This window comes from Delphinapterus leucas, chromosome 1, assembly GCF_059928025.1.
Source record: "Delphinapterus leucas isolate spDelLeu-1000000601 "Yukka" chromosome 1, BTC_Dleu_Yukka2, whole genome shotgun sequence".
NCBI classification, from domain to species: Eukaryota; Metazoa; Chordata; class Mammalia; order Artiodactyla; family Monodontidae; genus Delphinapterus; species Delphinapterus leucas.
In genome coordinates, this window is record NC_143129.1 from 22,102,194 (window position 1) to 22,129,598 (window position 27,405).

Sequence of the window (27,405 nt, forward strand, 5' to 3'; positions counted from 1 at the left end):
TGTCCTTGACTTTGGACAATCATCTTGGTCCTAGTAGCCTAAAGATTGTAAATAGCCCTTAGTCGGATAGACACGAGTCTCTTCCTCTGATTCTAATTAGTTGCTGATTTTTCTGTTCAGTGGGACTCAATTCTGACCAGTAAAATTTAGCAAGGCTTCTGCCAAGCATACAATGATGATTTATGCCAGAGTGCAGGAACAGTTGAAAGCCTAATTCTGTGTTACTTTAGGCTTAAACTTAAGCTCTTAAATTTATACTCTTACCTTAGTTAAACACTTTAAATATCAGCTTTCTCATCTGTAAGCGAGGCAATAATGCCTATTGAGATGTCAGCTAAGAAAATTAAATGATTTTTGTCACGTTAGTTAGCACCCAGTAAAATCATAATATTGAAATCACAACAGGAGGGCAAAGAATAAAATGCATATGATCAACTCATCGGATATAAGAAAGGCAGTTGATAAATTTATTTATTTATGAGTATTTTTCTTTTCTTTATAAAAGTTTTAAAAATTTTGATATATTATGTACATTTAATGAAGTACATAAACTATAAGTGTACAGCTTAATAATTTTTACGTATGTGTATACCCGCGTAACCATCATTCAGATAAAATTCTCAAGTTAAAAAAATCTTTATATATGAGAAATAAAGGGAAATGTGCTTATAATAAAGAATATGTTTCTAAAACCAATAGCCAACATCATGTGTATTGATGAAGTACAAAATCGATAGTTCCATTTAATTCAAAAACAAGAGAAAAATACACATTAATTCTACTATTTGGAATCTTTTTCTGGAAATTGTAGCCAATACTGTAATAAAATAAATATTTATTAGTAAATATTAGAAGGGAAGAAGTAAAGGTTGGTTACAGATCATGAAATTATAAAGCTGAGAAAATGCAAGATAATCTACTTAAAAACTCTTAGAAATAAAATGAATTTGATAAAGTGTCTGATTACAAGGTAAATTTAGAAAAATCAGTAGCTCTTCTTGGTACCAGCAATAACTAGATGAGGAATAGATCAGAAGACATACTAAGCATTTATGTGTACTTCTCCTTTGATTCCATTCAAAATACAGTTAAGTGTAAAAAAATGTTTAAAGACTAAATGTACAAAATTTTAAGAACAAAAAAGCATGCAATTAGTAGACCAGTAATTTCGAAGAATTTCTAGAAAACAAAAATTCAGTAGGAAGAAGGAGAGATGGGAGTCTAAGCCAGCAGCTCTTATTCTTTTCTCCCTTGCACATCTGTGTTTAGACAACTCAGTTTTCAAAATAAGGGAAACACAGCTATAAGGACCAAGAACCCCACTGCTTAGAAAGAAGCCTGCATCTGGTAGAGTCCACAGATGATGCAGATACTATAGGACCTCTGGTATGTCTCCAAAATCGGCTACCAAAAGCTTGAAGAATCACTTCTGAGAATGAATAGCTTCTTTTCTTTGACCATGGAAGCTCTGGAATCCTCCTGACCTGGAACTGGTCTAACGAATACCTATGCCTCAGGCACCGAAAGAGAGATCTCAGTTCCCCAACATGTTCACTGCTGGCTCATTGAACAGAGAACGTTTTTACAGTAACTTTTACTGCCTGTCAGTACGCTACTGCCCTAGTGACCTGAGCAGGCAGTCCTGCCTAGATATCAAGCAATTGAATATCTATCAACATAAATAGGCAGAGAAAATTCATAAGCCATACAAGGGAACTTTAGTTTGGAGGAAGGAGATTAAGCTAAGAAGCCAGAATAGGTGGCTACTGTGGAGTTAGAACTAATGGAGGACACAGATGTAAACTTTAGTAAAAATATAATGAGAACTTTTACAGAAATAAAATTAGAGAGAAAAAAATTACTGGAACCAATTAAAATTCTTTTCAGCTTAAAAATGTAAGAAGTCAATTAAAAAATAGGATAGTCATAACTGAAATATAAATGTTTCAGGAAAGCAATGTGGTAGACATATCTATGGGACTTAGTATATGAATAATAGTCACTGCAGAATATGGAGTAGGAATGGGAAGGAGATAGTTTAATAATAAAGAAATACTAGAAGAAAATGTTCCTAAACTGAAGAATGAGTATGGCTTTGAATTGAAAGGACTGTCTGAGTCCTAGACAGGATTTTCTTTTGGAAGACATACTTCTTGGATATTATCTATCCAAGGATACAGAAAAATTTTTACAAGCTTCTAATATAGATAGAAAAGAGAAAAATGATTTGCTAAGGAAAGAGTCCAGCATTGGATGGCTCATATGCAACACAGAGACCTAGAAAAGGACAATAATTATCGATTATTCAGGGTAACAAGTAAAAATCCTAAACCTAGCAAAGATCTTATTCATTCTTTTGATGAGATATTTTTAGACGTGTAAAGACTCAGAGTTACATCATCCATGTACCCAACCTGAGGAAATGTTCTCTAGAAAGTACTCTGTGTAATCAAATTAAAATTAAATCATAACAAGGATTTGAGGATAGGGGAAGAACAAAAGAAGTAACAGAAACAATGATGAGCAATTATACTTGTATGTAGTATTTATGGTTAAATTTAGATAAGCATTGTGATGCTGAGATTTATGAGATACCCCTTATTCTACGCAGTTAAAGGAATCCAGTTGGCACTTTCAGTATTCTTCCTAGACATCTTTGTGCAGGCTCAAAAAGTCGTTAGTACATTTTCAGTCAACAAGCAGTTACAGGCAACAGTCCTGCTAATTGTATCACTAATACATAATGCGGGTATTTCTTTATCTAGCTTCTAATCTGTTACCTCTCCACTCTTCTAGACTAAATTGTCTCTTTAGTGGCCTTAAGAACTCCTCCACTGGCTCCCCCATCACCTACTCCCAAAGCCAATACATATATTTTAGGTTTATGGTAATGTCTACCATACTATCTTTCAGTTTTCTATGTAGTCAAATTAGTCAATCTATTTCTCTGGCTTTGGGGAATTTTAGCCTATTTTTGAAGAGTCTTTTCCAGCCCATGACTATGAGAAAATTTTCTGTATTTACTGATAATATTAAAGTTTTATTACATTTTTCCTTCACTCTTTATGCAGTTATATTTCTGTGCATGTATTGTGTGAGATAATAACTTAATTTTTTTCTGTAGACATACAGTTGTCTCAACACCATTTATTGAACTATCCACACTTTCCTTAGTAATTTTAAATTTTGCATGATAAATAAATAAAAGGGGTTAAAATTGCACAGGAAGAACTACAATTGTCTTTTTTTTAATTGAAGTAGAGTTGGTTTACAATGTTGGGAGTCTGCTGTACAGCAAAGTGACTCAGTTACACACATATAGACATTCTTTTTTTAATATTCTTTTCTATTTTGTTTTATCACAGGATATTGAATTTAGTTCTCTGTGCTGTGCATTAGGACCTTGTTGTTTATCCATTCTAAATGTAATAGTTTCCATCTACCAATCCCAAACTCCCAGTCCATTCCTCCCCCTCCCCCCTCCCCCTTGGTAACCATAAGTCTGTTCTCTAGGTCTATGAGCCTGTTTCTGTTTTGTAGTTACGTTCATTTGTGTCATATTTTAGATTCCACATGTAAGTGTTATTATATGGTATTTGTCTTTCTCTTTCTGACTTACTTCACCTAGTATGATAATCTCTAGGTCCATCCATGTTGCTGCAAATGGCATTGTTTCATTCTTTTTTTATGGCCAAGTAGTATTCCATTGTATATATGTACCACATCTTCTTTATCCATTCATCTGTTGATGAACATTTAGGTTGTTTCCATTTTTTGGCTATTGTGAACAGTGCAGCTATGAACATAGGGGTGCATGTATCTTTATGAATTATAGTTTTGTCCAGGTATATTCCCAGAAGTGGGATTTCTGGATCATATGGTAATTCTATGTTTAGTTTTCTGAGGAACCTCCATAGAATTGTCTTTATTCACTGAAAACACAATTTTATGCATATATAACTCTAAACCACCTAAAAACAAAATGATTTAGAAATAAAAAGTGAATTTAGCAAGATTGCAGGATACAATACACAAAAATCATTTTTTTAATATAATAGCAGTGGGCTATTATAATTCAAAACTACAAAAATAATATAATTTACAATAGCATCAAAATGCATATGACTGTATCTACTTACCCTATAGAAATATGTACACAATTTGTGCACAGAGTATTTTATATATAGTGTTATGTATAAAGGCATTCATTAAAGCATTATTTCTAATAGGAAAAACACAGAAGAGACTTATATGTATTTGTAACTAATCTGGCTAAATAAATAAAGGCATATTCACATGATGGAATATTAAGTAGCAGTTTAAAAGAGTGAAAAATTTTATACATAATAACATAAAAATCTCTGAGACAAAGTAAAAAAAAGAGGTCATAGAAAGCATGTAATACATTTAGCATGAAATTTTTATGTATAAATACATAGAGACACAAAAATATGGATCTGGAATCATATAACAAGCTGTTAATAATGATTAGATTTTGAAAATTGGAGGATAAGGTAGGTTGAAATGGAATCATTTTTTTCTCTATTTTTCTATATGGTTTAAATTTTTAGATTAAGCTTTGGATGTTCATGTATTATTTGTGAAATAAACAGTAAATAAATAGGTAAAAATTTGTTCTAAGACAAAAAATTTTTTTTTTTTTTATTTTAATTTTAATTCTTTTGGCTGCAACATCCAGCTTGTGGGATCTTAGTTCCCCGACCAGGGATTGAACCCAGGCCCTCAACAGTGAAAGCACTGAGTCTTAACCACTGGACTGCCAGGGAATTCCCCCAAATTTTGTTTTGAAAAAGTAAAATTAAATATATAAAATAAGTGTCCATGAAGATGTAACTGGTACAAAACTTGCCCTCCCACCATGAAAAATTAGAAGACTGAACAAAATATATGAAAACTTATTTCTAGACATTGATGCAACAGACAGTGCAGGATTAGGATCTCTAAAAGAAAGGAAACAAATTACATTATCCAGACAATTACCTCTCTTTATTCCTGGAGGTAATTTCTGAACAAAATCCAAATTCTCAACAGCATAACCTTCATAGTATCCAGGATCTGTTCCTAAATTATTAGTAGGACAAAAATGTAGCAAACTAAGACCTATAACAAGGAGGAGAAAAATCAGTTAATAGAAACAGACCAGAAATACAAAGATAATAAAATTAGCAGACAAGGATTTTTAAATAGTGACTCAGAATTTAAAGACTTAAAGGAAAATATGAGCATAATGAGAAGTTAAATGGAATATAAAGAAGAAGCAAATGAAACTTTCAGAGATTAAAAAAACACAGCAGGGCTTCCCTGGTGGCGCAGTGGTTGAGAGTCCGCCTGCCGATGCAGGGGACACGGGTTCATGCCCTGGTCCAGGAAGATCCCACATGCCACGGAGCGGCTGGGCCCATGAGCCATGGCCTCTGAGCCTGCGCGTCCGGAGCCTGTGCTTCACAACGGGAGAGGCCACAACAGTGAGAGGCCCGCGTACCTCAAAAAACAAAACAAAACAAAACAAAAAAAACACAGCATCTGAAAGAAATAATTCACTAGATGGACTAAACATCAGACTAAAATATTGCAAATAAAAGATCAATTAATTTGAAGACATACCAAATATATATTATTGGGTAGAGTGTTCTATAAATATCAATTATATCAAGTTGGTTGATAAATATTCACATTTTCTATATTGTTATGGATTTCCTGTACAGTTGTCCTATCAATTATTCGGGGAGACATGTTGCAATTCCCAACTATAATAGTGGACTTGTCTATTTCTCCTTTTTAGTTTTGTCAGGTTTTGCTTCATGTATTTTGAAGCTTTATTATTAGGTGCATATGCCTTTAAAATGATCATATCTGCTTAACAGATGTGATAAATTAACATTTTTATCATTGTAAGATGGTTTTCTTTGTGCATGATAATTTCCCTTACTCTTAAGTCTACTTTAAATAATATATTTTAAGCTATGAAAAGTGTTTGAAGAATTTAAAACAATATTGAGATGCCATTCTTTCTTGTGTGTGTGTGTGTGTGTGTGTGTGTATACAATCTCAAATTTACATAAAAGTTGCAATACAGTACAGAGAGATTTCTTTCAAAAACCAAATGGGGATGGGTTGCAGTCTGATGCCTTGCAAATTCCTTTTCCATATAAGAACATTTTCTACGTAACCACAATTCAACAATCAAAATCAAGAAATTAATATTTGTACATTTCCACCATCTAATCTTCAGACTCCAACCTTTGCCAATTGTACCAATAATGTTATTTATAGCAAAAAATGCTGTTTGTTTTGTCTCTTTAGTTATTTTTAATATAGAGCATTTTCTCAAATTTTCTTCAATTTTCATGACCTTGACTCCTTTGAAGAACACAGATCAGTTATTTTGTGGAATTTCCCTCAGTTTAAGTTTGTCTGATTTTTCCTCTATTAGATTCAAGGTATGTATCTATGGCAGAAATATCACAGAAGTAATGCTCTGATCTTTTCAATACATCTACCAGGTACTGCATTATTTTGATTTGTCCAATTACTGGTGGGGTTCATTTGGATAATGTCATTAAGGTTATGTCTGCTAGGCTTCTTCGCTGTGATGTTCTTTTTTCCTTTGTAACTAACAGGTGTTTTTTAAAAGCAAGTAGTTTGAAGTTGTCCCTCTTCTAATTTTCAATTTATTTAAATATTTTCTTATTTATATCGTTATGGACTCATATGTTCCTGTTTTAGTCAATGGGTTAAAATCCATTGCTCTTACTTATCTTCATGCTAGCATTGTCCCAGATTTGTCTAATGGAAGCCACTAAAAGCTTCCTTCTGCATCCTGATCATGGTAATACTCTCCTGCTTTCTGACACAAAAAAGTTGAGGCTAAGCCTTTACTCTTTCTGCCCCAGCCCTGGAGTTATCCATTTCTTCAAGGACCTCTTGTTTCTTTTAGTAGTTGCCTGTGCCATTGGGTGTTGCTGTTCTCAAGCCCTCTGAAGTGGACAGAGCTAGGAAATATGTGTATATATGCATTTGCACAGAGTTTACATCTATACTTTATCTATGTATCTATCCATTCATCCGTCCATGTAGATGTTGAAATCCATGAGTTTACATTGACAACTCTATTTCAAATCCAGCACTACAGAGTTCATTCTAGTTATTTTCCCTTTTCTTTTATTTTTGATATATTCACTTATTTGACCAATCCCTCTGTATGTAATCAAACTCCTGTCACCACAGCTGCTTTTTCTTTTAGGTATACCACTTTCCATCCTGTGTGAGGTCTTCCTCTCTGTGCTGAACTGTCACCTCCCAGCCAACTTGGGTACTCTTTTCATCACTCTTGGGCTCTGATTCCCTGTCTGGCTGCCCTCCCATGTGTACCTTTCCTTTACCTTTCCTCAACACCCTAAAGCCAGGCCTCTCCATGGGAATACTCTCCTTACTCAGACTGGGACAACCTGCCCCAGGGCTTTCCCCCGCCATGTGGATGCCCACCTTACCCCACACAGGCCGTTATACCCTGTGCTGAGCCATGGGGTCCTTGCCATCCTCCCACCCCCCATCACAGATCTTTGCTTTTCTTGCCCACTGCTGATTTCTTTAGGACTTACTTGTTCAGGAAATGAAGTGAAGAGAAGTGAGAAGGAAGATGAAGGAAAGCAAATAGGAAATATTTTAAAAGTACACTAACAGTATAAATCTACATGACAAACTATGATAATCCCTACTTTATGACCTAATGCTTATGTATTGGCAACCCATGATTCATTGAACTGTGAAGTAATAATAATAACGAGAGCTATTAATGGAAAACAAAGCATGGCTTCTACCTTCTAAAATGTCGTATTTCTCATCATCAAGTAGTTATTGACCTCTTATTAGTAACATGGGTGATGATCAGAGCCCAAAGTAGAAAATAAGCATAATTCCTGCCTTTAAGGAGCTTGAAATCCTTTAAGACCAATAGTGAAATGATATGGAAAAAAGTAATCATTTTACACATCAATATGTCTTATAACACAGGACAGCTACTATCGGAATTTTATTCCTAGTGTCTAAAACAGCTACAAGCTATATGATAATGAAAAGGAAAGCGTATTGGGTTTTTAATCTAGTATTTATTTAGTAGCTAAGGTCAGACTAAGCATAGTATTTTGATGTGTAAAATGCATATTTTTTGCATATTACTGGAAAAATACTTAACCACACATTTTTTCATTTTTATTTATTGTCAGTTATTTTCTGGCCACTAATTGCATATGTGCACATACTGTTACCCAGGGTTATAATACTTCTAGCTGATGATGAAATGACTAGAAACTTCCAGCTTTTTCTTGATGTTTTATTACATTCCTGGTAATACTTTTGGTCTTTCATCATTATTAATTCACTTAGTATTCATTGTGTTAATGCTGATCATAATAAATTTATTTTAAATTCATGTAGATGTCATGTTTTATTTACTGCTATAGGATTTTCATTGTAATTTGGAACTAATTAATATATCATTAAAATAAAGTGTTACCCACATTTTTCATTTTAAACATAAAATGTCTAGCAGTTCATGACATATTGTATGAGTATGCAGCATCCCAGTGGCAACCCAAGTGTCTGTAATTTCATTTTTAAGCAGTTAAAAAAATGGCAACAGAAAAATGTTTATAGATGTCAAATTTCAGCACATAACTTAAAACTTAGCAGTAAGTTAACTACTAGTTATTTTAAAGTATGTCCCTTTAATTTAATGTATGGTTCTTATCAGTGTCATAGTATGCTTTTATTTATATAACTGTTAAAAAAATCCCAGAGATTTTTAATAACTCCAAAAAGAAATTATTTAATCTTCCTTTTGACTAGGTATTATATGTTAGCATTATTACCAGGAGAGTTAAAAAAAACATAAACTCAGGACAGGTAATTTGATTGCTTATCTTCTGTATTTCTTATGACAATTATAAGTAAGGCGTAAGTTCAAACTAATACGCTAGTTGAAAAGAAGTAGTAGGCACATCTGTATACTCTATATTTTTTCTCCCTCCTTTGCAAAGATAGTCAGCTGTTGATTGCTCCTGGTGAAGGACAGAAGAATGTTTTCAGTAATTTAAATAGAGCATAGTTGACCCTTGAACAACATGGGTTTAAACTGGCTGAGTCCACTTATACTCAGATTGTTTTCAACAAATACATTCTGCAGTGCTACACAATCCCCAGTTGGTTGAATCCATGGATGTGGAACTGCAGATATGGGGGTTGACTGTAAAATTATACATGGATTTTTGACTGTAAAAATCCCGTAACACCCACATTATTCAAGGGTCAACTGTATATTTAAAACTGAAAAACAGGTCTACTATAGTTATATTAAATGTTAATGATAAAAAGGGTTAAATAACCATGAGAAACCATTTTATCCCATTATCATGAATTTGACTTTACATCAACCTCTTTCAATAAATGTTTCTTTCCTTATCTTCTTTATACTCTATCTTCTTTGAATTGCCTGCTCTACTAGACATTGCCTTGCTTTATCTTTTCTGTTTTTGCCCTAAGTGACATTTTATATCCTGCATTAGAATATCTTATTATTGGCTAGGATAAAATGTTAAAAGAAAAATGAAAGATTCCTTCTAACCCTGTAACCCCTTGAAACAGTGGCCTTGTTTTCATGACTTTTTCATGGCATTTGACACTGTTTAATCATGATCTCCCTTTCCTGATGCCTTTCCATTAACGTCTAATGAGCTGCAAAATACTTGTCTCTTATACTTGGGCCTTTTTTTTTGTTTTTTTTTCCCCCCATATTTAACACCTTTCACTATAAATTTTTTTGACCCAGAGTCTGTTAAACTTTGGAGATGTGTGGTGCCAGTGCCACAATGATGATATTCAGGGAGTCTAATATTCCTTAATATTATACACAAAATTCTGAGAAACGTTAAGAACTTTACCTTCTGCCTTGGCTTCAGCTATTACTTATCATATCTTCCTTCTTTTCTTCCTTTCTTCCTTCTTCTTTTCATTCTTTCTTCCATCCTTCCACGAACATTAGTTTAGCTCCTCCTATGTATCAGATACTTTAGTACATGTTGGGATACAGATATGAATAAAAGGTGAGCCTCTCAAGAAGATAAATGTTATAATTAGTATATAGAAGAAATTTCAGGGTACTCTAAAGATACATCTCTCTGGAAGTTGCTAAAGTCAGTTCAAGAAGAGGGCGTAGTTTTGTGATAGTTTGAGGGCAAGAGAGCACAGGGCCTGTTCTGTGAACTGTAGGGGTAGAACGGCTCTATCATAGGATTGAAGTGGTAAAAGAAGACATGGGAGATTAAGTCTGAGCCAGAGCTGGGAGGACTTTGAAATCTCAAGGGCTTTAGACTTCATTCAGAAGACTTGGGGTGTTTTGTGGGGTTGCCATGAAGTGATTTTAGGAAAAAATGGACTTGATAGATTCTTGTTTTAGAAAGACCATTCAAACAATAGCTTGAAGGATAGAGTAGAATAAAAGACTAGTGTCTAGGAAACAATGCTTTTGCAAGTAACTAATCTTAAAAATATGAAGACATGAACTAATGCAAAGACTTGGATATGAGCAGTTGGGTGAATCATATTGTTTTTCATGAGAAATGGCTTGCAGAAAAGAGCTGTTCTAAGAGAGAAGAATAGAAGATGGGTGTGTGTGGATGAGGGATGAGAGGAGTTATTTTAGATATGTTGAATTTGAAGTGCCTGAGGAATATCCCAGCACAGGCATTAAGATGTTTTAGATATACAGATCAGGAGAGTTGCCCATCCTCTGAGAACCTACTCAGAATGCTTCCTTTGACTCCCATCTTTCCCTACTCATTATTTCCTAAAAAAACAAATGAAAAAAAACTTTTCTACTTCTGAATTTTCCAGATCTTTCCTTCTGACATGGTATTTTACTTTTCTCATACGGTATTTCACTTTTTGCATAATTTTATTTACTGTTGCTATTATTTTTCAGTTTTATTATTGGGTGGACCAAAAGGTTCTTTCATTTTTTCCATAAGATGGCTGTAGTAGCGCTTAGTTGTCTTTAACTTCATTCGAAACAATTCTGTTAGATTGTATGTGACAGCTGTCATATCAGCATGCATTTAAAAAAAAATACATCAAAATTGGTGAATTTTTGTGCAGCCATTTTATTATTGAAGATGGAAGAAAAAAAGCAACATTTTCAGTATATTATGCTTTATTATTTCAAGAAAGGTAAAATGCAACTGAAATGCAAAAAAAGATTTGTGCAGTGTATGGAGAAGGTGCTGTGACTGATCGAATGTGTCAAAAGTGGTTTGCAAAGTTTCATGCTGGAGATTTCTCGCTGGACGATGCTCCACAGTCAGGTAGGACAGTTGAAGTTGATAGTGATCAAATTGAAACAATAATTGAGAACAATCAATGTTATGTCACACAGGAGATGGCCAACATACTCAAAATATCCAAATCAAGCGTTGAAAATCTTTTGCGCCAGCTTGGTTGTGTGAATTGCTTTGATGTTTGGGTTCCACATAAGTTAAGTGAAAAAACCTTCTTGACCATATTTCCGCACGTGATTCTTTACTGAAATGTAATGAAAGCGTTCCGTTTTTTAAACAATTTGTGACGGGTGATGAAAAGTGGACACAGTACTGTGGAATGGAAGAGATCGTGGTGCAAGCAAAATGAACCACCACCAACCACACCAAAGGCTGGTCTTCATCCAAAGATGGGGTTGTGGTGTATATGGTGGGATTAGAAGGGAGTCCTCTATTATGAGCTCCTTCCAGAAAGCCAAACGATTAATTCCAACAAGTACTGCTCCCAATTAGACCAACTGAGAGCGGCACTCGACGAAAAGCTTCCAGAATGAGTCGACAGAAAACACATAATCTTCCATTAGGATAACGTAAGACCACATGTTTCTTTGATGACCAGGCAAAAACTGTTACAGCTTGGCTGGGAAGTTCTGACTCATCCACCGTATTCACCAGACATTGCACCTTCGGATTTCCATTTATTTTGGTCTTTACAAAATTCTCTTAATGGAAAAAATTTCAATTCCCTGGAAGACTCTAAAAGGCACCTGGAACAGTTCTTTGCTCAAAAAGATAAAAAGTTTTGGGAAGATGGAGTTATGAAGTTGCCTGAAAAATGGCAGAAGGTAGTGGAACAAAAGGGTGACTACGTTGTTCAGTAAAGTTCTTGGTGAAAATGAAAAATGTGTCTTTTATTTTTACCTAAAAAACTGAAGGCACATTTTGGCCCACCCAATAGTTTGTAAGCTTGAGAGCACAGAATATGTCACGTATACATCTTTGGCTTAAATGGCATGCTAAAAGTGATGGTAGCATCGTGGCAGCATAAATTGTTCCTTTTTTCTCTCCACTTTGATTTAAAACTAACCAGACATCCATAACCAGAAAAAAAAAAGAAAGAAAGAAAGGAAGAAAGAAAGAAAGAGAAAGAAAGAAAGAAAGCACCTCTGTACAGCATACGAGGACACCTGGGATATCCATCCATTTGTGCACCTGAAAGTGGATGGATTAGATGGCAGAGGAGGCAGCAGAACGAGGGAAGTGGCGTCAGATATGGTGGCAGCAGAAGAGTGATGGCAGAGAAGGCAGAGGCCAGCCTGTCAGTGAGCTGGCACAACCTTTCTGGAAGAGGAGGTGGAGGATGAAGGCGGTGAGTGAGGGTCTGCCCAGCCACACGTGTTGCAACTCGAGGGACCAGTTGCTCTCTCTGAGGACACTCAGTGACTGAGGGAGATGAAGGACAGGGAAGTAGGCAGACCACAAGAACTAAAGGAAGTCATCTTCTGTCTGCCCCAGGAGGCAACAGGACTGCCCATGGACATCTGGGACACCCCCGCCCCTCACCCCCACCCCAATTAAGAACCTTTCTACCAAGCTGTAGACACACTCAAAGTCCCAAGTAGTAAGTACACACCTCTCCAGGCTTTGCCACTACTTTTGCTTTATTTTTGTGTGTGTGCTCCCAACCTTAGGGGCAAGTCAGCTCCAGGAAGAGGAACACAAAACCTGTATTTGTAGCGCCACCTTCTGGAAAACAAAAGGAAGACTCCTAATTATCAATCTGTAGAATTGTTAGAATCAAAGTAAATTAAGCCTTACCAAATAAGAAAGGCATTTGCTACTTCAAATACAGCCAAAAAAAAAAAAAAAAAAGCAGCAACAGAGGTACTTTTCATCAGACACCATGAACAGTCATGGTAATATGGTAGTACAAAAAGAAAATGACAATTTTCCAGCAGTCAAACCCAAAGACATGGAATATTGCAATCTAAATAATAAAGAATATAAAACAGGTGTTGTGAGGGAATTCAGTGAGCTGCAAGAAAACTCAGAAAGGCAATGCAATAGACAATAACACTAAAAATGTAAGAGCATTTAATACTCCACTATTAGTAATGGATAGATTGTCCAGACAGAAAATCAACAAGGCAACAACGTTGGAATTGAACAACACTTTATAAGGAAAGAATTTATGAGACATATACAGAACATTCCATCCAACAGCAGTAGAATGCACATTCTTCTCAAGTACACATAGAACATTCTCCAGAACAGATTGTATGATAGGCCACAAAAAAAGATCTTAGCAAATTTAAAAGATTGAAATCCTATCAATTTTCTCTGACAACAATCGTGTGAAGCTAGAAATCAATAAGGGAAAAGTGAGAGAAGGTCTACAAATATGTGAAAACAACACATTTCTAGACAACCATTGGATCAAAAGAGAAATCAAAGGGAAATAAAAAGTCTCAACAAATGAAAATGAAAATAACACATATCAAATATTGCAGGATGCAGCAAAAGCAGTTCTGAGAGGAAAGTTTACAGCAATAAATATATTTATTAAGAAATTGCATCTCAAATGAACAACCTAACTTTACTCCTCAAGGAACTAGAAGAAGAACAAATTAAGCTCAAAGTTAGCAGAAAGAAGGAAATAACAAGGATCAGAATGGAAATAAATGAAATAGAGACCACAAAAGCATAGAAAGGATCAACAGAACTAAGAGCTGGTTCTTCGAAAAGATAAGCAAAATTGAAAAACCTTTGGCTAGCCTAAGACAAAAAGACGACTCAAATAAATAAAATTAGAAATGAAAGAGGAGATACTACAACTGATGCTACAGAACTACATAGAATCAAGAGACTACTGTTGAACAATTCTATGCCAAAAAATTATATAACGTAGAAGAAACAGATACATTTCTAGAAGCTAACAACTTGCCAAGATTAAATCAGAAAAAAATAGCAAATATGAACAGACAATGACAAGTAAAGAGATTGAATTGGTAATTTTAAAACTTCTAACACAGAAAATTCCAGGACCAGATGGTTTCACTTGAGAATTCTACCTAACATTTAAAGAAGTATGAACACCAGTCCTCCTCAAATTTTTCCAAAATGTTGAGGAACACTTCCAAACTCATTCCACAAAGCCCAGCATTATTTTGATACCAAGACTAGATAAGGATACAAGAAAGGAAAACTGTAGACCAATATCCCTCATGAATATAGATGGAAAAATTCTCAACAAAATATTAGTAAACTGAATTCAAGAACACATTGAAAGGATTAGACACTATGTCCAAGTGGGATTTATCCCTGGGATGCAAGGACTATATTGAAAAGATGCTCAACATGACTAATCATAAGGGAAATGCAAACAAAAACCACCATGAGATATCATCTCCCATCTGTTAAAATGGCTGTCATCAAGAAGACAAGAGACAACAGGTTCTGTCAAGGATGTAGTGAAAAGAGAACCTCTGTATGTTGTTGGTGGGAATGTAAATTATTCCAACCAGTATGGCAAACAATGTGAAGATGCCTCAAAAAATTAAAAATAGATCTACCATATGATCCAGCTATTCCACTTTTGGGTATATACCCAAAAGAAATGAGTACAGGATTTTGACAAGATATATGCACTCCACATTTACTGCAGCATTATTTATGATAGCCAAGATTTGGAAACAACCCAAATGCCCATAAATGGATGAATGGGTAAAAAAGATGTGGTACATATGCACAATGGAATATTATTCAGCCGTAAGAAAGGAAGATATCTTCCCATTTGTGACAACATGGATGGACCTTGAGTACATTATGTTAAGTGAGGTAAGTCAGACAGAAAGACAAGTGCTATATTAGATCGTTTATATGTGGAATCTGAAAAAATTAAACCCATAAAAAACAGAGTAAATGGTGGTTACCAGAGGAGGGGGGTGGCTAAGAATGATGGTGTTTAAGGGCACAAATGTGTAATAAGTAGTAAATAAGCCATAGAGATCTAATTCATATAATAAATATAGACAATAATATTGTATTATAATTATGTAATATGATAAATATCACTGTATTGTCAATCATATTACAATATGTAAATGTATCTTTGTAATAAGCTGTATACCTTAAGCTTAACAAAGTGTTACATGTCAGATTTATTCAATAATAATTAAATGCTGTACTAACACATAGTTTACATATAATAAATCTTTTTGAATTAATGAATAAGATGTTGACAGACTGGTATTTTTTTCTTCCTGCAATCTACATAGATGCCCATCATTATGTAAAAATGTAGTAATTATCATTATCATTTATTGAAAACATATTACTTACCAGTCTTCCAGTTTCTTTGTGATATGCCAACAAACATACCCATGATACACTGTTGTTGAAATTTTACAGAAGAAACTGAATTTTGGATTAAAAAACTTGCTTAAGGTAACCCAACCAGTAAGTGACACAGTTAGAATTTGAGCTAAGGTCTTTCCACAAAGCAAAAGTGCTGACCACTATCCTAATATTTTAACTAGGTTAGGCCATAGTTCATGTTATATTAAATGGTCAAATTCCTTAGGGTTTAATGCCTAGATAAGTCTAATATTTCCCTTAAACTTGAAAATGTGTTTCTATTTTTCTAAGGGATTGTGTTAGTTTATTCATTACAAATTTTAAAAAAATTAATTACAACGTATTACACAGCTCTTATAAAATAATTTGCCAAATTCAGAAGTTAATAAAGTAAATTTCTCCTTTCAAATTTTATTTCCTAAAGGCAACCACTTTTAATAACCTTATTTGTACAAAGCAAGACTTTTTCTGTGCCTATATTCACATACTCATGTAGTTAAAATTGTTTTTTATAAATATGGGATCATGTATTGTACTGTATCTTCCTTTTTTTTCCCATTACAACATGTTTTGTCTATGTGAAGACATTGATCCACTTAATTTTTTGTAAGGACAAAATAGTTTTCCATTTTATGGATGTACTGTAGTCCATCTCTTGCTTATTTAGGTTGTTTCTGTTACTTTAATAGTACAATGATACATCATTAAAAAATTCCTGACTCATCTTGAGTGTCTTTTGGTGCTTTTTTAAAACAACATTTTATAAAAGATCTTTTATTAAAAACACTTTAATGCCATTTGTTAGTCTCTTCAGTATTTCACATGTTTTTCAATGTACATTGTACCAAAATTCCATAAATAAATGTATTGAATACATAATGGTAATACTTCCTCTTTCACATTGCCTTGCAGAAGCAGCAAATTCACATATTTTGTGGAAGTAACATCTATCAGTTAACTGTTCAGAACGAAATTCTAAATGTGCTTACCTTTTTTGGAACAGTGATGACATTTGACAGTAAAATTTAACATTGGTAACCATTCATCAATCCCTAACTTCAGCTTCTTGACTAAAGGGCCTTGTTTTCTGAAATTTTAAGGACCTTGTTTGTTTCAGTGTCATTTTTCCTGAAATACACATCGGCACTCACAAGATGGTTTGCTATAGATCTCAAAAGTGCAAATATACCCAGAACCCAGGTCAGAGGCTTTTAGAAGTGTAAATTGCTTGTATTTTCTTTTCTGTAAATTGCCTGTGTTTTGCTGCTTTTCAACTGGGTTGTTTAATTTTTTCAAAGTTTCTTTTCTTTCCCTCAAATATAGTGACCACAGCACAAAGTCTTTGGTTTTCCCGTTTATGGCATTCCTAGTTTATGAAGACATGACAGCTCTTAGAAATTTACTGCACGTCTGTCCTGAAATTTGTGTTTTATCATTCCCATTATAGCTTTACTACCATGTGTATGCACTTCTAATGAACATTCCTGAAGTTGTGTGACTTTTGAAACTCTTATAAATGAAGGTTTTCTGTATGTGTTCAAAGACCAAATTGTTTCCTTCTGGCCATATACACGAGTGCCTATTGTACTGCATTCTCACAGTACTCGGTGTAGTGAGAAATTTTTGTTTTTTGCTATAGATGTTGATGTTTTTCCACATCTTCATCTTTATTTATTGTTATTAGGAGATTGGTGCTATTTTATGCCACACAATTTCAATATTATATTTGGAAATGGCTTACGTGCATTTTTCCTCTTGCCCTTTTTACCTGCTTTTTCTTCCCTTTTACTTCCCTCCCTTCTGTTCTCATCCTTCCTCTTCCCCTTCGGGGGAAGTGATGGTTAGGAATGCAGCCTTGAGAGGTAGACTACCTAGAATCAAATCTCCGCTCTGACACCCACCAATGTGTGACCTTGGGCATATAGCTACACTTCCGTCTGCCTCAGTATCTTCTGCTGTCAAATGGGCATATTTATTTACTTCATCGAGATGTGAAAGGATTATATGTGAGTTAACTCAGTGGTATGTAAATGCTAGGAACAGTGCTAGCACATAAGGTATTAATTTGTTTAAGATATTATTATTCTTTTCTCTACTTCTTTCAACAGGTTCATTCAGAGATCTGCCTGTCTATTACCCATAATCACCCCAGGACTCAAGTTACTAAGAGCATGGGGGTTCCTGTTGGGTTCTCAACAACTCTGTCATCCTAAAATGGGGAGAGATGTCCATGCAGTGAAAGGTGTAGTGAGGGAGCTTGCAAATGGCATTCTTCACAGAGATTAAATGTGGCAGGTGACATGCAGTCCCCCAGAGGAAGCAGCTCTGGGAGGACAAAGGTTGAGTGTTAGGCATAACATCCATTATCTCTCTGGACCCACTGAGAGAGTCATGTGGGACAAAATAGACAAGATGACTGCCTTTTGCATCTTAATGTTTAGTGGAAAGACCCTCATTAAACAATTACATATGATTGTGTTAAATGTTATGAAGAGCTATGAGCGTGTGTAATGGAAAGGCCTCATGGATTCTGGGGATTCAAGGAAGGCTCCATGGAGGAAAGTACTTTAAGCTGTTGTCTCTCCCACGTGCAGTCTAATAATTTGAGCCAAGAATACAGTTTATACATGTTTCTGCTATTATTTTGTACCTGAAGGGCAAACATACAGCAATAACGAAACTTTCTTTTCTTCTAATTGTCTACTGTGTCCTCACACAGTTATTTCCAGCTAATTTTATTGCATCATACGATAATCTTATCATGGTGCCTTCCATTATCTGGTAAAGTGAGTGACAATTCTCTTGTGTAGTTTTTACAGTTTGTTCTTCACTTCTGCTACCCTTTATGCAACCTTACTGATCTGTGCGATTTCTCACCACTACTCTTTTTCACATCTGGGTCACTGACTTGATGCATAATTTTTGTTCCTCTCTCTGCTTTTGTAGGTCCTTTTCAGTCAGGCTTTCTAGGTAACTAACTCTTTCCTGCTTATCTAGTAGATAATCTGTCTATTTACTTCTTTAACTATTTGTCACTGACAGTTTAATTGCTAATCCTGTTTGCTTTCTCAGCCAACTTCATAATATTGTTTGAAATATTTTTCCCATTCTATTTTTGTTCTAATTATATAAATTTAATGAAATCTATATATTTAACGTACAATGAAAACAAAAAAATAGCCTAAGAAAACACAATTCTTGAGAGAATTTTTTAAAAAGTAAAAAATAAGTGACTAGCAATTCTTTATTCATTCAGCAAACATAAAGTGCTAAATGCCAGCCAGCCTTCTAGGAGAGAAATTACTCTGTGGTCTACAGTAATTGCCCTAAGCAACATGACTTTATCAGATGGGGATGGAGAGGGAGACTTGTAATGACTGAAAAAATTAAGATGGAGATCTGTCCTGACTAAACCTTTTCTTCCTATAAGTCAGTAAAATCTAAAGACTGAATTTCTTACCTCTTTATAAGGCCTATGGCCCTGGCCCCTGCCTCCTTTAACTGAAATACATGTTCTAAGAACTCTATCTAGAACAGGTAAAATGATGGATGCATTTTACTTAGAGGCAATTCATTTAACTGATAAAGTAAGTGAAATATGCAACGATTTTAATCTTTCATAATATGTGTAGTGGCATTTAAACAGTAAATTCAAATGATTATGTTTTTAAAATAATGACAAAATGGCACATTGCTTTTTAAATTTCCTTATAAAAACCACTGGTGAATTAATTAGTTGCAAATAGGTGATTATAAAATTTAAAAAAAGTAAAGCTGTTGAAAGCACATGGCCTCTTAGAGAAAGGTTAATTTTTGAAGCATAGCTTATAATTTCTGGAATAGTTTCTTTAGTATTTTAATTTTATGTAAAATGACATTTGAATTATAATTATCATTTTCAAAGAAATTAAAAATTAAGTTTAACAGGTTGATTTGCTTTAGAATTATATTAGTCACTAATGAAATGCTTTAAAAAATTTCTTTTTAGCGTTGTGGATGTATTTCGAAAAAAGGAGAATGATGCAGCAGTTAAAATCCAGAGCTGGTTTCGAGGATGTCAAGTTCGAGCATATATCAGGTATATTGATTTTGTCATGGAACCTCAGATATATCATAAAAATATACTCCTTAGAAAATGTAATTTATTCATGTGGTTCTTATTGCAAATAATTTTTTATTTTACTTGTAATGAAGTTAATAAATTATATGATGTCCTTTAAAGACATAACTCTTTTTGGTCATATTTTCTCACATATAAAGAAACCAAATGATGTTGACCATATCTCTTTTAAAAATTCTCAATGTCATAAATATACTTGATCAGATTATTTTCTTCAAGTTCCATAGGATGTGACAAATTATTGGACTTGTATTTTTATAGCAATGAACTTATTGACTGGTAAGAAAGAAAAACAAAACAAAACAAAAAGAAGCTATTCCAGTCCTCTCCAACGTGTTGGTAAATAAAGGCAAATGACACCAAAATGATGTCATTCTGATTACAGAGACTGCAGTTGATCCCTATCTTAACTGTTTCCACTTTTTCTTCAGTGCTCAAATTTCCCTCAGTTTCTCATCAATTCTGAAAAATATTGCCCTGGAAGAATATGACTAATCCGTAATTAACTCAGATGGTCAGCTAGGGGTTATACTGTATAATTCCTTATATTTACTAGTAGGAGCCAGACATGCAAATAAAAGCATGAAGATGACGGTTCTCATTTGGCCACTATACCAAATAGGAACATGGGAGCAGAGAGTATTTTTTAATTCAGCAGACTAAAATGACTTTAGCTAAGATAGACCGAGTAATATGAGAATGAAAAAGGGAAGTGTTTCTTGACCTCACAAATTATTTCAAAGTACTTATAGCGATTCATATCAATAGTGCCTGGCTTATTTCTTAACATGTCACTATGACCTGTTTTACATAGTCTTTTAAAAAATATATTTCAATATTTCATTGCATTCTTCTTTCTTTTTAATTTTCTCTTATTTATTTTTATTGAAGTAATTTACAATATTAGTTTCATATTAATAGCGATTCAAAATTTTTATAGATTATATTACATTTATAGTTACAAAACATTGGCTATATTCCCTGTGCTGTACAATATATCCTTTTAGCTTATTTATTTTTTACAGAGTAGTATCTCTTAATACCCTACCTCTATCTATTCCCTTCCTCTTCCATCACCCCACTGGTAACTACTAGTTCATTCTCTATATCTGAGTGTCTGCTTCTTTTTTGTTATATTCACTAGTTTGTTTTATTTTTTAGATTCCACATATAAGTGATAACATATAGTATTTGGCTTTCTCTGTCTGACTAATTTCCCTAGGCATAATACCCCGTGTTGTTGAAAATAGCAAAATTTCATTCTTTTTTGTAGCTGAGCAGTATCCCATTGTGTGTGTGTTTGTGTGTGTGTATACATACATATATACATATATATATGTGTGTGTGTATATATATGTATATATAAAAATATCTTCTTTATCCATTCATCTGTTGATGGACATATAGGCTGCTTCCATATCTTGGTAATTATAAAGAATGCTGCTATTGGATATTGGGGTACATATATCTTTTCAAATTAATGTTTTTGTTTTATTTGGATATATATACCCAGGAATGGATTGCTGGATCATATAGTAGTTTTTAGTTTTTTTAGTTAGGTCATATTTTTAGGTTTTTTGGGAACCTTCATACTGTCTTTAAAAGTACATGTAAACTCGGCTTTGAATTTGATTTCTTGAATTGTGAAAAGGAATATTCTAAGCAAAAATTGAAGATATATCATTGTTTCAGTGAAAGCATACTAATAAGCATATTTTTCACCCAGGTACTTACACAGAGTAGCAACAATTATTCAGAAACGATGGAGAGGTTACTTAGGCAGACAACATTATCAACTAATTGTGAAGGTAAATATAAAATTTATATATGTTGGCACTTGAATTATTAAATTTGTTGTAACTAATTCACTTTAGTCACATTTACATGTAGTTTTGAAGTTATTGATAATATTTATGTGAGAACAAAATTGGGTTTAATTTTTAGAATGAGAATTCTTCTCAGAAGCCTTTGCTGATTTTTCCATGGAGAATTGATGACTCATTTCTTTATACCCAAACTATACTAGATATTTTATTTTTGTTAAAGTACCGTTCACAGCATATGCATTTGTATGTATTATTTGTTGAAGAGTCTCTATTTTCTAGACGGTGAGCTCTTTCAGAGTAATCACTGTAGCTTGTTCATCTTTGGTCCACCAACATTTAGACCAATCCCTGGCCCATTGCACTGTCAATAAACATTGGTTGAAGTGCCCCAAATTAATTCTACAAAATAAAAGTGTAAGATAATTTCTCTCTGTGCTACTTACCATTTCCTATAATTGACTCTTGGGATTTTTGAAGATTGCCTTAATAAATATAGCATAACACAATCATCTATATCCACTGATAGACTTGCAGAAGTATGAGATAACATGCCAACTTATACTTCAGTTTAATTATTTCAGAAATTAAGAAAAAAATAATTTTTTGATACAAAATGAGGAGGTTTATAATCCTTTGCCTACTTCACAAGTTTTCTGATTTGTTACTATTTTCTACTATAATACTTTAAATTTGTTCTTAATTTATTCTTTATTAGAGGCATCTAAGTGAAATTAAAAGATATAGAGAGGGAAAAGAAAAAATATAAGTAGACAACTAAATGATGAGAGTTCACCTTTGGCAAGAAAAGTTTAAAACATGTTAATAAAATACAGGGACTGCTTGGAGTAAGAGCCTAATACTTTAGATTTAATGAAATAAATAAAGTATTTTTTAAAAAATGCTGGCCCAAACTTTTTACAAGTATTGGATCTTACAGTTAGGTTTAAAATCACTGTGATGCTCTTATAAAGCAGATTTGATGTCCCTACAGGGGAACCCATTTTAGTGATAACTTCTCTAAATAACATGATTCTCTCAAGTTAAGCTCCTATTTTAATACTATACGTTCCCACTTAATTAATATGTTACTTAAGATTTTAAAAATCCACCAAAACCAAAGAAAAGTTTATTCTTTTAATTTAACTGGCTGAATAGCCCACTTACATGTCTGCAACAAACTTAAAGTATCTTTCATTAATTTTGTTAATTGTTAGCATGGGGTTTCTTGTCTAGAACACAAATCTCTTACATCATTGACATTTCAGACTACTTAAAAAGTAATTTTTAAGTTTCGAAATAATTTCAGATTTACAGAAAAGTTGCAAAAATAGTACAAAGAATTCCCCTATATTCTTTATGCAGATTTCTTCACTAAAGTGAACAAATTTACTTTATCATTTTCTTTTACCCCTCTATACATATTTTTGGTCTTTTTTCTATGGTTATTTTGAATTATTTAAGACAAAGTTGCAGAAGTGGTGCCTCTTTCCTCTCAATTCATCAGTGGATATTTTCTACATAACCATATTAAAATGATCAGAATCAGGAAACTGACATCTGTACGATACTATTATCTAATCTTTAGACGCTATTCACGTTTCACTGATTTTCCCAATAATGTCATTTATAGCAAAAACATCTTTTCCAGGGTAAAAACCAGGATTTCACGTTGTACCTAGCTGTTGTTTTTCTTTAGTCACCTTTAATATGTTTGGTCTGTCTTTGCTTTTCATGACCTTGATATTTTTGAAGAATATAGACTATTTTTCAGATTATTTCTCAGTTTTGGTTTGGTTATGTTTCGTCATTGTTAGATTGAGGTTATGCCTTTTTTCTAGAAATACATCTCAATACATCATGTTAGGAACCATATACTGTCAGTTTGTTGCATGGCAGTTAACGCTAAATTTGATAATTTAACACACTTACACTGTAGACTTGCTATTTTTATCTTGTGAGGCAATGTTTTAAGACTGGGTATATACCTTCTTCCTCATCAAAAATTTTTACCCTAGGTTTAGCATCTAATGATGGATCTTACCAGAATCAATTATTATCATATTTGTCAAATAGTGATTTTCTAATTTTGTCATTTCTTCTGTTTATACTTGTTAGCACTTTAGCATAAGAAAGAACCTTTCTTCCTCTTCCTTCCTTTCTTTCCTCCTTCCTTTCTCTTTCTTTCTTTCTTTCTTTCTTTCTTTCATCAGTTTTAACTCATAAATTCCTACTTTATTTAATGGGTTATAATAAATTATCACTAATTGATTTGGTGCTAAAATTTTCCTAGATTTGGTCAGTAGGAGCTCCTTCAAGTCAGTTTTTAATAGAATCAGATTAATTAAATAGGATGATCAAAAATTAAGCTGTTTTCTATGGAGTAATGAGCATTTTTAGCCCTATTGTTTATTATTATTCATTAGTGGTTGGAGATCTATATCTTTGTGTAGACAAGACAGGAGCGTATACTTATGTATATGTCATTCCATGAACATTATGACTTAACTTTCATTGCTGCTATTTCTGCTCACGGCCACCATTCAGATGGTTATGAATTGACACCTCCTTTTAATCAAACATACTAAAGTGTATACATTTCAGTGACTATTGTCAAAATATTCAACTTTGGAATCTATATTTGTTCTAATGGTGTTGGAGTTGCTGAAAAAATATCTTTAAAAGTTCAAGTAATGAGCCACCCAAGAAAATTGTTTGTTACTTTAGTGTCTCAACTAGGTTTGATCAAAAAGAGTATTGCTCAGCATCATCGCCAAGTTATTCTCCAGATTTGCATCTGATTATCTTTGGGCTCTTGAAAACAATTAAAAATGGAGATTTTCCTCAGTTAGATTGGTTCTTGATGGTTTTTAAATCTATTAATCTGTAAGGTATTTCAGAACAGGTCTGTTTTATTTATTTATCTGTTTTTGCCATTGAATGCACATAAGGATTCAATAAATAACATAATCTGATCTCAGTACATAATTATTGAATGAGTTTAAAATAGCTGACATTTACTGGTTGACTAGTGAAATATTGTACTAAGCATTTTGTATACTTAATGTATATACCAACTAAAGTCTTATACCGGTCCTGTGAATACTATCACCATTTAATAGATGACGAATTTTAGGCTCAGAGATAGTTACTTCCCCAAGGATACACGGTTAGTGATAAGTGGAGAAAAGTTCAAACCCAATTTGGTTTGATTCCGAAACCCTTATATATAGGTTTGATAGGCAGTTCAATCTCAGTCATTATTGGAGATTTCCCCTCTCTGGTTTATACAGAAGTCCTGTGAGACTTAAGTAGTGCCAACATAGCAGAGATTTTGTCGGGGCTTCATTCGTAAGATGTCTATTGTCCGAGCTTATGTGTGTGTTTGATCCTTCAGGATTCATCCTTGGAGGATTCCATGGCTACTGGGCCACATAAAGGGAAAGGGAATTTTTGCCAAAGCTGATATCTTCCCTAGTGCTTAGAATCCTGTCTCTTCCACAGCTGCCACCAAGCTTATCCCTAGAGTTTTAGCCACCTCCCAGGAGCAATAAGAATGCCCAGTGTCGTATTTTCTTATTACAAAAGCTAACGCCCTGCTCTTTCCCAGGCATGTGGAATATTTACTCTGTTTTTTCTCTTTTTCTGCTTACACCTCTCCTCTTATCATCCCCACACACCCTCAGTGTAATTTCTCAGAGCTCAGATTTTAGGGCTGAGAACACATAGTCCTATAGCAATTATTTAAACCACCATTTCCAAATTTATTCTGCATAAATTTTTGTTTTTGCCTAACAGCTGTATATGAATACAATAATAATGCCATATAGTATATATTAGGCTACAAAATGAATGGTATAGTTAGCAATTTTAAAACTTTAGTAACAGTTGCTGTTACTAAAATATAGCAAAATTTTTAGCCCTGTATGTAAAATAAGTACAAACAGTGCAGCTATTTTGGAATCAGAAGAAACAGAACTGCTTGGTCTCTTTCCCTGTGGCCTCTGTTGTCATCTGAGCCACCAGAGCATAATCTGAAAGCCACTGATTTTAATTTGCTTGTCTGGGGAAGGATCACCAAAAACTGATGTTATTAACTGCCTGGGGGAAGAGAACTTGAGGAATAAGCGTAGGAAGTAGACTTTTTACTGTAAACTCTTTGGTAGCTTTTGAATTTTAAACACTGTGAATATATTATCTATTAAATAAATTAACTAAAAAGGAAAGTCAATTTAAAAGGCACTACCCCCACCAAACACACACAGGCAAGTAATAAGCGCTCAGGTGAGAAGTTAATGTTACCTCCAAAAGTCTAAGAGGTGAGACTTGCACTGAACCTCAGGGCATCAGTAGACTATAGCCTGGGGAGAGGGAAGGCCATTTCGGTTAGGAACTGCGTGAATGAAGGTCTGAAACTGGGAATGAGCGTGGTGTAACAGGAAATGGTGAGGATGTTGATCTAGATGGCTCAGAGTATTTGAGGCGCAGCGGCAGGTTGGTAAGGAGCTGAATGTGACTTTAATAAAATAACTTCCTACATTTTTAAAGGACTTCCTTTTTTTTTTTGTGCGCGCGGTACGCGGGCCTCTCACTGTTGGGGCCTCTCCCGTTGCGGAGCACAGGCTCCAGACGCGCAGGCTCAGCGGCCATGGCTCATGGGTGCAGCCGCTCTGCGGCATGTGGGATCCTCCCGGACCAGGGCACGAACCCGTGTCCCCTGCATCGGCAGGCGGACTCTCAACCACTGCACCACCAGGGAAGCCCTAAAGGACTTTCTTGTTTAAACACATGTTTTACATTCATTGTTTCATATTTTACAGTAACAGTCTGTCAAGTCGAACGTGCAGGTGTTGTATCTTCATTTTATAGGCGGAGACATGGAGGCTCAGGGTGATTAGATGATGGGCCTCAGTTCCTGATCCCTGCAGATCCATATGCTAAGTACATACTAAAAGTCTTCTCTGGAGGTCCCTCAGATAGCCCCAATCTGTTCCTCCTTCTCTATTCCTTTATTCAGGTAAATGGTACAACCGTTCAGCTGGAAACCCACAGTCATCCCTGACTCCCCACCACCTTCTTTTCCCCACCCCCTCTCTCTTATCAGTCATCAAATACTTTGCATTGTCCCTCAGAAAATCTCTTGACTCCAACCTAAACTTGATAGTTTCACTCCCATGCCCACCGTCCTCACTGTAGCATACAGCACAAAATTCATACTCTTCAACATGACATGTCATGTTTTCATAGTCTCATGATTGCTTATCTAACCTCACTTCTTGCTAAACCTGTATAAACATACTCTGGACACGTTAAACCACTTTCCATGCTATATCAAGATACGCCATGCCCTACAGGTTTTTTGCAAATGCTCTTTACTCTGCCTGGAATGCCATTCTTCACTCTGACCTGCCTCCCATTGGTCTGAATCCCTATTCATCCTTCAAGACTTTACTTACGGATTAACCTTCCGGATCTCCTGAGGCTGAGTATAGAATGGTAGGAGACTGCAGATATTAGGTGTGCCTTCCTCATGCTTTACTCCTGTAGGTGTTTGTGTCGCTGTGACCCATTTGTTTATTTACATCTCTTATTTGGGAGCTCCTGAGATGCAATGACTATTCTATTTATTATATCTCAAACGATCACAGTAAATGTCACATAGAAAGCCTGTAGAATTTTTTGCTAACTGGATAAATTAATAACTCACCGGGATATAAGTTAGAAGACTTCTCTATGGTCAACCTAGCTGGTAGATTGGTATCCACATGTGCCAAAA

General features: G+C 34.5%; 1 protein-coding gene across 1 annotated transcript in view; it reads left to right on the forward strand.

The window, feature by feature from the left end:
- SPATA17 (spermatogenesis associated 17) overlaps positions 1–27,405 on the forward strand; it is a 190,196-nt gene that overhangs the window by 5,354 nt on the left and 157,437 nt on the right. Inside the window, exons 2-3 of the mRNA XM_089906876.1 lie at positions 19,675–19,764; positions 21,533–21,614. Coding sequence (XP_089763002.1) covers positions 19,675–19,764; positions 21,533–21,614 — 172 coding nt within the window. The remainder of the gene's footprint in view (positions 1–19,674; positions 19,765–21,532; positions 21,615–27,405) is intronic.